Source organism: Sus scrofa, chromosome 6 (assembly GCF_000003025.6).
Source record: "Sus scrofa isolate TJ Tabasco breed Duroc chromosome 6, Sscrofa11.1, whole genome shotgun sequence".
NCBI classification, from domain to species: domain Eukaryota; kingdom Metazoa; phylum Chordata; class Mammalia; order Artiodactyla; family Suidae; genus Sus; species Sus scrofa.
Genome location: NC_010448.4, coordinates 13,152,260 through 13,166,039, shown reverse-complemented (window position 1 = coordinate 13,166,039; position 13,780 = coordinate 13,152,260). Strand labels below are relative to the sequence as shown.

The following is a 13,780-nucleotide window of genomic DNA, read 5'->3' as shown; positions in this document are numbered from 1 at the left end:
AACAGGAACTCCTAAACTGTCACTTTTTAATGCCCTGATGCAAATTAGTTTAGCTGAGGGAAGGGAGAAGAAAAGACATGGGAGGAGTGTCATGACCTCTGGACTGGGCTGTTGGAATGGGGAAGCAAGCACTGACTATGGGACAGAGCAGGGCCTGGAAAATAAACGCGGCCTAGTTCCGGGCCTGAATGAGAAGGTGGGCCACCAGAGACACGGTGCTGCTCATGCGTCACATCTGTAAGAAGTTCCAGATACGTGCTCCCACAGGAAGGAGACTCATGACATGGCTTAAACACATCAGTTAGAATGAGTAATTCTGGACGCATCAGCCTGAGAGTCAGAAAAACTCCAGATCTGGCTTCCCGCTCTCCTCTAAAAGGCCTGTAGCCCTACTCTGCTTGACCTAAGTAGCCAAGAACACAGACATTCTAGCAGTTACGTTTTGAACATCAGTGCCAAGTTCACCGTCAGGGCTCACAGCTCAGGAGACTTCTACCAGCAGAGCAGGGGGGTGGACGGTCCTCCCAGTCAGCACAGAGAAGATTTAACAAGTAAAAACCTGCAAACTCTTTATTAAAGTCTCCCATTTCATCTGTACAGAAAAAAATGCACATTATGTTCAGAATCTCAGTAACATCTCAAAATTACACAGCATGAACATGTAAAAACAAGGAACTGCAGGGATTTTATACACAGAAAGGAAAACCATTTACAAAAGAGGCGTGTTAATTTTACTTTTCTTTTTCTCCTTCTTTCTCTAAAAACAAAAACAAAAACATAAAAGTAAAGGCCTAAGATCTCACACAGCATTTGCTGTATAGTCTGTTTTCCTGCTTGGATTGACCTGGGAACACTGCGCTGGGAGAAGCCACGCAGGACGCCTCGGGCTGCCAGCCCTCGTGTCGGCCGTGCCATCCAGTGCACTGCAGTCTGACCGGGGGAGCTGTTCACATGTTCATCTAGCATGTGTGGTGCAGGGCCTGCTGGGCTACGGGGTCCAGGTGTCAGTGTTGGGCGGAAGGCAAAACAGAATATAGAGGCACTATCTCAGCTTTGTCCTGGCCCAGGGAGACTCGCCCACTGCGTGTCTCCCGCTATCCCTACCTGCCTCCCGACATCCCTACCTGTGTGTCGTGGCGGGTCCTGGGGATGGGGAAGGAGAGGAAATCACCGTGGGCTTCCCTCACCACCAGCCTGAGAAGACAGTGCTCTCTCTGTGCTCCAGCGACAGTCCCTGGGTCTCCACTGCGATCTCACCAGATGGTCTGGGGGAGCGTGTCACCCCGGAAGGTCAGTCTGGGTTTGCTCATGACTTATCTTTTGTCTGAGGTCTGGGCAGGAAAGGGGATTCGGCTTCAAACACGATTGCCTTGACATGTGACCCTGTCCTAGTGCAGAGGAGGACCGAGAGGAGTGCAGCTGGAGAGAAGACAAAGCAAAGGCAAGTGAGAGAGAAAAAGAATGAGAGAGGCAGGGGAAGGAGGAGACAGAGTCAGAGACAGAGAGGGAGAATGAGGGGAAGCGGGGAGAGAGACCAGAACACGGGCTCTGGCCCTACGCCCTTGGGGAACTGAAGACCACTGGGGAAGAGGTGATTCAGGAATGGAGAGTCTCTAAAGGCTTGGGGGGAACTCAGAGCACTGGAATCCTGCTTTTTTTTTTTTTTTCCTTGGCTTTTTAGGGCCGCACCCAAGGCATATGGAGGTTCCCAGGCTAGAGGTCGAATCGGAGCTGTAGCTGCCTGCCTACACCAGAGCCACAGCAACGCAGGATCCGAGCCGTGTCTGCAACCTACATCACAGCTCATGGCAACGCCGGATCCTTAACCCACTGAGCAAGGCCAGGGATGGAACTTGCGTCCTCATGGATGCCAGTCAGATTCATTAACCGTTAAGCCACGACGGGAACTCCCAATCCTGCATTTAAAAAACTACTTAGGGGTTTTCCAAATGATGAGAATAAATAAAAGGAGTCTGAAGTTTTTCAAATTCCTAAGAATCTGAGATATAAGTAAGTATACGAAAATGCACATGATTCAAAACGCCATATTCTTTTTGTTCTATGGCTGACATATAGTTTGAATGTGTCAGGCTCTGTTGGCTGGCTTCCAAGGGGCTCCACTCCAGGCTCCCTCTCTGTATCTGCCTGCTCAGAGCAAGTGACATGCAGAGAATGTTTGCTTTGTGGTGGGGGAGGGGAGGGGAAGAAATGGGAAGCCAAGGCCTTTTCTCTGAGGAACTTGAGACCAGCTAAGAAAGGAAGCCCAGAAAGCCACGACCCCTTTCCCGGGTGACTCACATTAGTGGGGATGGGAGCCTGGAAGTGGTGCAGAAGTCACACACAAAGAGAGGGAGTCTTGCCCTGGGAGGTGGAAGCAAGTCGGCACTCTGCCTGCTAAAACCTAGACGGGTGCCATGACCTTTTATCTCTGGATTCTCTAACTACCTGACCTTAGGAAAACGGAACAAGTAAAATCCGATGGCAACCTTCTGTCTCACCTAGGAAAGGAGACTCTCCCTCCCTCTCTTAGCATCCCTGAGAAGAGGAAGTGCATGAGGTGAGCCAGCCAAAGACCTGCCACAAATACCAGTCCACACCTTCTCACTCAAAACCAGAATTCCCCTCGCTTCCACGGATGCACTGGCTCAGGGCAAGCTGCCGGCAGCCACAGAACCGGGCCTGGTAGTGGTACCAGAGTTTGAGGGAATGCTGAGAGGGGGGGCCTTCCTGCTGGAGTGCTTCCTGCTCCTGTGCTTGCCTCCCATCCTGGCGCACCTCGCCGGCAGACTTCTCTTGGGACAGCGGCAAGAACAGCGGCCAGGGAGGCACTAGGGTTAAGGTCTCCCTCCCCGAGCCTGCCGTCTGTGTGAGAAGCTCCGTTAGAGGGAGCAGTCAGCCTTGCTCTTGACATTCTGCCTACATTTCTGACTTCCTGGCACCTCTGGAGTATTGTGGAGACACTAAATCTGAGTTCCTGAGACACTGGAGTGAAATGACAAGGCCTAATGAGTTTCCTGGCTGCTGTCATCTTCAGCAAGTGCTTAGAGCCTTGGCCCAGGCCAAAAACCCCACCCGCTGCTTCTGTTACTATCATGGGCTAGACACCAGGAGAGGAGATAAAGAACGAGGCCCATCACCAGCTCCTCCACTAAAGCCATGGTTTCTTCTTGATTAGTTCTCGACTAGATAACTTACCCAAGAGGACCTATGAGGCCAGTAACCAGAGGTGTCCCAGAACCTGTGCTGTTACACCAAATGCGGTCAGAAGGGGGACTGGCGGGCTGCAGGTTCAGATGGTGCTGGGCCCCTTGGACGTAGGCAACTGCTCAGGACACTCCCGGGGACTCTCAAGAATGGGTCATGTGAAACTATTCCAAGTAGCGTGGTGAAATGCTTTCTAGCAATGAGCAAAGACAGCAGCAGCATTATCCCTTCTATCTATTTGGATCCTTTCGAAAGGTGACAAATATTTCAAGAATCAAACTCCTTTTCAAACTTCCAGATCTGCTTCAGACAATTGAGATCATCTCTCAGCTCAGAAAGAACAAAAGCATCAAGACATCTTAAACCACAGAGGTGTTTTACATGTACTGGGGGGAGACTGCGGAGGAGGAGAATGGTACCCCCGCTCTCAGCAAATGGGGAACACGTACTCTATCCTGGAAACCGCATCACACGCGTCAGTGGGGACCTGTGTACAGATGACATCCCGACCCCTCGATCCTAGGCCCTCGAGCCCAGCGGGAACCCTGGAGGTGAACTACCTGGGCCGGCTCAGTTCAGTCCGGCAGTGCGGTAGCCGGGGGTGTTGTTCAGACTCCAAGAGTTTCAAGTTTTATGAGACTGAAGAGTCCCAGGGCAGCTGCTGAGAATCAAGAAGACCCTAAGAGCAGGACTGAAGGGACCGAGCAGCTTTGACGCTCCCCTTGGTGACTTACAGTATCCTAGGCGGGGTGTGCAGCTGGCTTTTGGAACCCACTGCCTCTGGGAAGGGTAGTGAAAAGGAAGAAGAAAGAAAAAGGAAACCACAGTATTCAAATATATGTCAGTCAGGTTAGACAAGGAGTCCTTTGGATCAACGGACCCGCTTTCAGGGAAGACAGACGTGGGAAGGTCGCGCAGCACGTGTGGACAGAGGCGGGGGCAGGGCGGGGAAGCGCGCGTGGGCTATGTGGACAGTTTTAGGCACGTGATTTATAATACTTTGTGGACGTCTAACAGGTTAATAAAATATATATTATATAAATATATCTCCAACTGTACACGCCGCCCTCTTGTGCAGCCAAGGCGCGCGAGGCTGGACCGTGATGCCTGCCTCCTCCCTGTTACACCCCGAACCTGTCATCTCTACGCTGAGGAGGGTGGGGGAAGACAGCCAGGAACAGTGCTTCCACAAAGCTCAGCCTCAGGCAAGACTGACGAGTCACCAAACGCCTACGACAGGGGGTGTATGCCGCAAATGGGGAGACAGAAAAAGTGGAGAAAAGCCCCCATCTTTTAATGCAGTAACTCTCCACACCCTCTCCACTTAGGAGGCATAAGGAAGCTTGTCTGGGAAGGTGGCCTTGAGCCTGCAGAAAGGTCAGGCTGGACTGCCAGTCACACCCCGAGCCCAAGCTAAATCTTTATAAGCCATTGTCTCTGACCTGCATTGTGGCCTGAAAAATAAAGCAAAGTGAGTCGAACCCCTGCTCCTCCTTCCTGCCCTCTGCTCCCTCTCCCACAGCCACGGCTTCCCAGAGAAGCGCAGGACTTCTGGAGGAACTGCCACCCCGGCAGAGTCCGTCTGAACACGGCTGAGTCCTCACTGGCCTGGAGGAGGAAGGTTGCTGGGATCCAGCTGCCTTGGGCCTCGGGATCCAGCCTCCAGTGCAGATCAGTGGACTGATCGGCTTCGCACACTCGGATCCCCTCTCCAACCCTCCTGCCCGTGGCCTAGAGAAGCGCCTACTCTACTTCACTGAGGTGAGGCGGTCACAGAAACACCCATGGCCTTGGGGTCTTGACCAGCAGTGGCTCTACTAGGGTGGCAGCAGAAGAAAACAAGCCCTGAAGCGGGCTGGTTAGTCATTTCCCACTCATCAGTGAAGTCCATGGCCCCAACGTGGGCCAACGGTGCTTCTGAGAAACAAGCCAGACAGCCCAGTTACAGCGCACTGGGAGGCGTGCTCCCCCCAAGTCCCGCCTTCACTGTACACCGTCACACAGAAGAAACAACCCCACTGCTCAAATCAAGCCCGGAAGAGATGTGTTACTATATACATTTTTTTCTTTCTTTAAAAATTTTCTCTTTTTTTTGTTTTTTGTTTTTTTTTTAAAAAAAAAAAGAAAAAAAAATCATTTGAGTTGCAGGTCAGGTGAGTTGGTTCTGGAAGTACTGGTGGTTCCATCGGTATGAGACTTGTCTATGGGCAGGTAAACCCAAGTCTGCCAACAAAGGCAATACCCAAAGCGGCCAGCTGCTGCACAAATGGTCGAGGAGGAGGACACCATGGACAAGGGCCAAGTCTGAGGTGGGACAACGCGGTGGGTACCTGCGGCTGCTCTAACATGGGTACTGGTGTCACCTCGCAGAAGGACGAGGTGCGTGGGTACACTCTACAGGAGGGCTGTACAAACGGGGCACTGGACAGGCGGTTCCTCTGGCGGTCAAGGCGGCTCTACCTGTCCTTGAGCTCTCGTGTCACTCTCTTGGTGATACGTCCACACATCAGGCCGATCAGGAACAATATGCAGATGCTCCCACTGATCACGGAGAGAATGTAGTTCTTTGACGGGGATGTCATCACTTGCATGGCGAGGTCCGAGAAGCCATCCGCTGGCGCCACCTGGAAAACACGCAGCAGTATCATCCCCAGAGAGAAGTGGACTGGGAGGGATGTTTGCCCCAAACTGCCTCGTCAACATCTACTTGACTTTTTATTATTTCATGTTTTTGTCTTGTTAGGGCCATACCTGCAGCATATGGAGGTTTCTAGGCTAGGTGTTCAATCGGAGCTGTAGCCACTGGCCTACACCACAGCCATAGCAACGCCAGATCTGAGCCGCATCTTCGACCTACATCACAGCTCATGGCAACGCCAGATCCTTAAGCCACCGAGCAGGGCCAAGGATCAAACCCGAATCCTCGTGGATGCTAGTTGGGTTCATTAATCGCTGAGCCATGACGGGAACTCCTCAACACTTACTTTAACTTACGTCATTTCTTCTGGGGAGAGAGGAGGGCAAGGGACAAGGAAACAGAGCCCTAACTCTTTTTCCTGATCAGGATGCTGTCTATCTCTGCACTAGATTAGAAAATGCAGACAAACACAAAGAAGTGGAGTTTCATACAACTCACTGCAGTGACCACCACCGCCCACGGAGTGACAGCCCTCAGGCTGAGGACTAGATGTGCTGCCAAGGGCTCAACATGTTTCCGTCACTCAGTCCTCACACCAATCCTGGCAAATAGATTTCATGAGTCCCATGTTACTGATGAAGACCCAGAGGCCCAAGGGGTGGGAAGTGGTCAAGTGACCTGCACAAGGTCACAGGTTCTTACATGTTCTGACTGATTTTCTTCACATGTGCCTGCCTTTCTAAGAACAAAGAGAAAAGTTGAGATTGTGTCAGAGGCTAATTCTCTTTGTCTTTTTAGGACTACACAAAGACATAGGGAAGTCTCCAGGCTAGGGGTCAAACTGGATTTAGAGCTGCCAGCCTACACCACAGCCATAGCAACATCAGATCCAAGCTGCATCTGTGACCTACACCACAGCTCACAGCAACGCCGGATCCTTAACCCACTGAGCAAGGCCAGGGATTGAACCCGTGTTCTCATGGACACTAGCCAGATTCATTTTGGCTGAGCCACGATGGGAATTCCTAATTCTCTATCTTGTGTCCACTCACCATCATATCATCAGCATCCCTACACCAAAAACAACTTGCAAACAGGACTTAGGCTGACTAGAAATAACCACTCCCCCAGTCCTGGACACACAGAGTCTAGCCAGTTTTCATCCTCGGTTTTCCACACTGCTTCTTCCAGGAGACCTCTATGGTAGCTTGCTATGGCAGAAACAGGACCAAAAGTGTCCCTAGCTGCACATGGACCTGTTCTTTCAAGTCTCAACTTAGTCTGGATGCCTGAGAGGCTGCGGCCAGAGAGGTCTGGGCTGCCTCTATGCTCATCCCTGTACCCAGAACAGAATAAGGGGGCTTTAGCTTAATGCGATTTGAGCCCCAACATTTGCCCATACAAAGCAAGCTGTGGAATCACTGTGGAGCAATGCTTAGCAGCTCAAAAGAGGAAACTGATGAGGAAAGAAGAGCCTAATTAATGTCTCTGGTGCCCCACCTGGAGACGACAGCTCCAGGCTCACAGAGCCCAGGAGTCTTGCAGATGCACTGGCAGATTTTTTTTTTTTTTGTCTTTTTGTCTTTTTGCCATTTCTTGGGCTGTTCCTGTGGCATATGGAGGTTCCCAGGCTAGGGGTCCAATCGGAGCTGTAGCCGCCAGCCTACGCCAGAGCCACAGCAACCGGGATCCAAGCCGCGTCTGCAACCTACACCACAGCTCACAGCAATGCTGGATCCTTAACTCACTGAGCAAGGCCAGGGATCGAACCTGCAACCTCATGGTTCCTAATCAGATTCATTAACCACTGAGCCACGATGGGAACTCTGGATTTTTTTTTAATACTGCCAGTCTCACAACAAGGACAAAGAGGCCAGTGAAATATCTCAAAGAGATTGGGAAGCTGACAGAGGAGACAGCCACTTCAGAAGATTCTCGGGGTCATTACCTTTGCAGCATAACTCCACATTTCAATCCGGTCATTGAGGCGTTTTTTGCACTCAGGTTGTAGCCTCACCCGCTTATCTTCCAGGGCTTCCATAAGGCAGGACATTTCTGTGCAAGAAAAGAGATTAAGGAGAGCCTGAAACTGAACAGGACAGAAATTTCTGGAAGGTTGAGGAGAAGGGCATCTAGCCGCCAGAGAACTGAGATTTATAAGCTATACAAAACAAAATCCATTCACAGACACTTAACCCAAGACCCACCATGGAGAAGAATACTTAAGGTTGGCTATCCACAGTTTCTCTTAAAACCTCTCTTATTCATTAGAAACACATGGCTCAGATACAACTTTGCACCTGCCCAGGTTCCACCTCACACAGAACCTGTCTCCTGGGCCCAACGTGGCCATTGAGGAAACTGGTGAAGCCGTACAAGGCTGGACAAGGTGGGGAAGGGGCCATGTTAGCTTCTGCTTTCGTGAGAAGTAACTCAACCTCTCTTTTCATCAGATCTTCACCTCTGGTCATGGCTGCACCAGTTCAACCCTGCAGGATTATTTCTGAATTCAAATGGCTACAAAGGCCTAGTCCCAGCATCAACCAGGCCCCCAGAGGTGCTGTCTACGGGTGAGCTGGAGCTACAGAACAGAGCAGCTGAAGTGACGTCTCAGAGGAAGTCTTCGCTCCTCCCCCAAGACAGTTCAGACAGGGTCGGGGAACAGGCTGACTTACGACGCCCTCGGCCAGGGGTGATGGCTGCACAGTGGTGCTTAATGTCCAGGGCACAAGCTGTGTGAAGAACTGGGTCCACAAAGATGTCTGCTTTGCTCTCTTTCAGCATGTTTAACACTTCCTGGGAAGGGAAGATCATCAGAGAGCTTTTATGGAGGAAATACATCAGAACTGTTGTCTGTAAAACTTTATAGACAAAAAAGTCAAGCAGGGCAAGCTGAGCCAACAGAGGCTATTCTGAGATAGGAGGCAAGGAGGTGATGCTACCAAGAATGCAGATTTTCTTTTCCTTTTCTTTTTAGGGCCACACCTGTGGCATATGGAGGTTCCCAGGTTAGGAGTCAAATCGGACCTTTGATCTATGCCACCGCCACAGCACACGGGACCTGAGCCTCATCTGGGACCTACACTGCAGCTTGAGGCAATGCAGGATCCTTAATCCACTGAGTGAGGCCAGGGATCGAACCTGCATCCTCACAGACATTATGTTGGGTCCTTAACCCACTGAGCCACAATGGGAACTCTAGAAGGCAGATTTTCAGCATCCAATTTAATTCAGTAAATACAACTGAGGGACCTAGCATATGCAAAGCTGATGGCTAAGCAAAGCAGGACTGGGTTTCTGGCATTCCGGTATGCCATATTATTAAATACTAAGTGAGAGTGTTTATACTGATTTAATATAGTTGTTTTGCTACTTTCAGAAGTCTGAAAATGTGAAAACTGAAAATAAAGAGTAATCAGTTATATTAAAATTCCCAAACAGCAAGGTCTTACATAACTTCCCAAATAAGTAAACTGTTTCACTTTGTCTCCATTATCCTCAAAAGGAAAAAAGAATTAACAGAGCATAACTTATAGTGTAAGAATAACTCACATGTGAGTTTAAAGATGTTCTGAACAATAGGAATATAAACAATACAGAAAAGATATCAACTCTATAGACTCTTTTTATACATGACGTAATTATAGGCGGTAAGGACAGGCCAGAAATGCTTTCTTAAATAAAAAAGTTTGCTCTCAGAGTTCCTGTCGTGGCTCAGTGGTTAACGAATCCGACTAGGAACCATGAGGTTGTGGGTTCGATCCCTGGCCTTGCTCAGTGGGTTAAGGATCCGGCATTGCCGTGTGAGCTGTGGTGTAGTTCACAGATGCGGCTCGGATCCTGAGTTGCTGTGGCTCTGGTGTAGGCCGGTGGCTACAGCTCCAATTCGACACCTAGCCTGGGAACTTCCATATGCCATGGGAGTGGCCCTAGAAAAGGCAAAAAGACAAAAAAAAAAAAAGTTTGCTCTCACAACACACTGTAAAGCAACAATAAAAACAAAACAGTAAGAGTGAAATATTGTTCAAAAAGTCCTCCTCAAAGTTAAATGAGATCATTAATGAAACAGCAGTCAAAGGAAAATACCTAGATTCGGCTTTTAGCCACTTCCTACCATTCCTCAGGTGATGTGGATTTAGAAACTTTTTGAGTTCCCATTGTGGCTCATTAGTAACAAACCCGACCAGTATCCATGAGAATGCAGGTTTGATCCCTGGCCCCATTCCGTGCGTTAGGGAACTGCAATGTAGGTTGCAGACTCAGCCCGGATCTGGCGTTGCTGTGGCTATGGTGTAGGCTGGCACCTGAGGTTCCAATTTGACCCCCAGCCTCCTGAGAACCTCCATACGCTGCAGATGTGGCCCTAAACATTAAAAACAATATTAAGAAAAACTCTTCTAGCAGATGAAACTATCGCACGTCATATTTACAGTGACTCAATAATGATATCACTTAAACACTTCAGAAAAAGGATAAAGCTTTTTAAAAAAGATCAAATATATTATCTTACTTTCAATCTAAGATAATGTATGCTCAGCTGTAATTTCAAAATTTTATTTTTATGTGTTGTTTATGAAATGAACTAAATTTTAGTTTCATTGATTTTTATGAATGCAGTACAATCACTGGTATATTGAAATCGATAGTTTGCTTTGGTGTAGCACTTAAACAATGTCCTGGAGCAATGGTCTCATCGTGGGGACGAGACATATTCACAAACAATTTGTACATGTGAAAGAATATTTAAGTTAAAAGCCAAATTAGTTTGGTAAGAGGGAACAGGATGGAATTCAGGGAAGGAAGGTTTAGATTTTATCATTAAGATGTACAGACTCCAGGAGTTCCCTGGTGGCTCAGCAGGTTAAAGGTCTGGCATGGTCACTGCTGTGGCTCTGGTTATGTATGTGGTGCAGGTTCGATCTCTGGCCTAGGGACTTCTGCAGGTGTGGGGGAAAAAAGAAAGATGTACAAGAGATCTCGTGGATCAGCAGGTTAAGAACCCGACTAGTATCCGTGAGGAGGAGGGTTTGATCCATGGCCTCTCTCAGTAGGTTAAGGATCTGGTGCTGCCTCGAGCTGTGGTGTAGGTTGCAGACATGGCTTGGACCTGGCATTGCTGTGGCTGTGGCAAAGGCCACAGATGCAGCTCCAATTCGACCCCTAGCCTAGGAACTTCCACATGTTGCAGATGAGGCTCTGAAATGATTAAAAAAAAAAGACGTAGACATTACAGCTTTAAGAGGAAGAAGAGCGAGAGGAGGGAAATGCAGTGAGAGAATGGTGACTGATGGTGGTTACCTTTTTACACATTTCCGTTTTGATTTTGAGCAGGTTAACTTTGAGGCACTCCTCTACTTGACCTGTCTGCTCCTGGGCTGCTGCTTCTTCGGCACAGAGGCTGGCGATCTGCTCAGGACACACACAAAGAAGCCTTGGTCTCTGAAATGTGTCGACGTGGTGATCCTCCCACACCCAGGTGCCCAGGGCTCTTCTCCAAAGGAACCCTGCTGGATTTCACTCCCTCGCCCCCACTTGGGATGCCAGGCTCTGTCTCCTTCACAGGCACTGGCAGAGAGTCAAAAGGCAATCAGTGCACATATCTTCATGCTGTCTACTCCCAGACCTCAGTCAGACTGTCCCAGAACTGGTCACAAAGCAGGTTACTCCCTGATTCCTCAGGAAGAAGGTCATACAACCAAGTAAAATACTAAAAGCAAATGCTTGACATGTACAGAGGTTCAGGGTCAACTCAGAGGCACAATGTGGAAACACACACAAACACACACACAGGTCCTGACATACAGCCTGTGGCACAGATTTAAAATTTCACCTTCTTTGGACAGCTTTATGAGGAAGCCTCTTTGAAAGAGCTTTAGCTATATGTTCATATAAAACTGACTTTTTTTTTTTGGCCACCCATTGGCATATGGAGTTCCCTGGCCAGGGATCAGATCTGAGCTGCAGCTGTGGCAACACCAGATCCTTAACCCACTGCGCTGGGCCAGGGATCAAACCTGCGTCCTGGTGCTCCAGAGACGCCTGTCATCCCACTGCACCACAGCGGGAATTCCTAAAGTTGACGGATGTTGAATGAAGTCTCCACGTGGCTTCTTCTAGCTAGAAATTCGACTAATTTACAAGGATAGGCACTTCTTTAGAGATATTAAAGGATCACGTCTAGCTTTCTGGCAAGTAGAGGGATGTTCTGGATTGACCATCAGAATAAGGAGAGGGAAGAACAAACTACATATATAGGTAGATACGATAAAGGAAAACTCTTCTTCAAAAGAGAACTATGGAATCAAAATTGAATAGTGACAGGACGAAGGCCGAACCAAATGCAGTATTACAGGGAACCAGGAACTCAGACAATGGGGAGCCTAGAAGATGGGCATTCAACTAACCCTGGATTTAGGACTGAAGGGAAAGAATAAAGAACTTTTCTCCAATAAAAATTTCTCTGACTAGCTGTGTTCACAACCAGTTTTGTACACAAATCTTACCTCATCTGAGCAGTGTAGCTGGAGCTGAGGATCGAGTCGGTAATCCAGAGCAGACTCCTGGATAATAATCCGGATCTGGTCCTCACAGTCTGAAGAGAGGCGCTGCATGTGACAAGGAAGAATATGTCCCTGTTAGAACTTTTATTTGGGTCCTGGCTTGGAGACGGTCTGGAAAAGGTCTTGGGAAAAGTAGGAGCAAGCTAAGGACTTCCAACTAAAAAAACTGCCAGACATAGTGAGTGCCATAAGTACACTTCTACGGCAAGCCCAGGTCAGTTTACCTGGTCAGCGTATCTCAGTTTGAGGCAAGAGATGACTTGACCTTCTAACTCCGAATCATCCTTGGCCTTAGTCAGGATACCATGGCAGAATTTAGGAATGTCAGCTTTACAGGCTTTCCTCAGCACAGGGTTTAAGCGGTAATCTAGAGCAGAAAGTGGTAAGTATGTGATTAAACATTCCATCTGGATTCACAATGCTTTCAGATCTACCTCCCAAAGGGGGTATACTGTATCAATGACCACTAATCAACCAATGATTTATTTGTTCATTCAATAAATGTTTACTGAACTCTCACTATTCTGTTTCCTTCCTTCTTTCCTTATTATTATTTTTTTCCTTTTAGGGTCACATCTGTGGCATATGGAAGTTCCTGGGCTATGGGTCAAATTGGAGCTGCAGCTGCTGGCCTACACCACAGTCGCAGCAACACTAGATCTGAGCTGCATCTATGACCTACCCCTCAGCTTGTACCAACACCGTTTCCTTTTTTTTTTTTTTTTCTTTTTAGGGCCACACTCGCAGCATATGGAGGTTCTTGGCTAGGGGTCACATCAGAGCTGCAGCTGCTGGCCTACACCACAGCCACAGCGATGCAAGATCCAAGCTGCATCTGCAACCTACACCGTAACTCACGGCAACACCAGATCCCTGAAGCCAGGGATTGAATCCGCATCCTCAAGGATACTAGTCAGGTTCTTAACTCACTGAGCCACAATGGGAACCCCACTACACTGTTTTAAATGAGTGATATAACGTAGTGAAAGAGAAGCCCAGGAATCCTACTCTGGAGCAGCTCTGCTGGGTCTATTGAGACCAACACCCTAAGTAGGCCTCATAAAAATCAAGACATTAGCAACCTTACCCATAATACACACACATATATATATTTTTGTCTTTTTCTAGGGCACAGCTGCAGCATATGGAGGTTCCCCAGCTAGGGGTCTAATTGGAGCTGTAGCCACTGGCCACAGCCACAGCAAACACAGAATTCAAGCCGAGTTTGCAACCTACACCACAGCTCCTGGCAACACCGGATCCTTAACCCACAGAGAGGGGTCAGGATCGAACCCCCAACCTCATGGTTCCTAGTCGGATTCGTTAACCACTGAGCCACAACGGGAACTCCATAATACGTATTTTTGAGAAAAGAATA

At 48.6% G+C, this 13,780-nt stretch overlaps 1 protein-coding gene across 1 annotated transcript in view; it reads right to left on the bottom strand.

The window, feature by feature from the left end:
* GLG1 (golgi glycoprotein 1) overlaps nucleotides 553-13,780 on the bottom strand; it is a 153,659-nt gene continuing 140,431 nt past the window's right edge. The window contains 6 exon segments of the mRNA XM_005664351.3: nucleotides 553-5,828; nucleotides 7,791-7,897; nucleotides 8,518-8,638; nucleotides 11,141-11,248; nucleotides 12,346-12,447; nucleotides 12,627-12,769. Of these exon segments, the coding sequence (XP_005664408.2) occupies nucleotides 5,661-5,828; nucleotides 7,791-7,897; nucleotides 8,518-8,638; nucleotides 11,141-11,248; nucleotides 12,346-12,447; nucleotides 12,627-12,769 (749 nt within the window). The 3' untranslated portion in view covers nucleotides 553-5,660.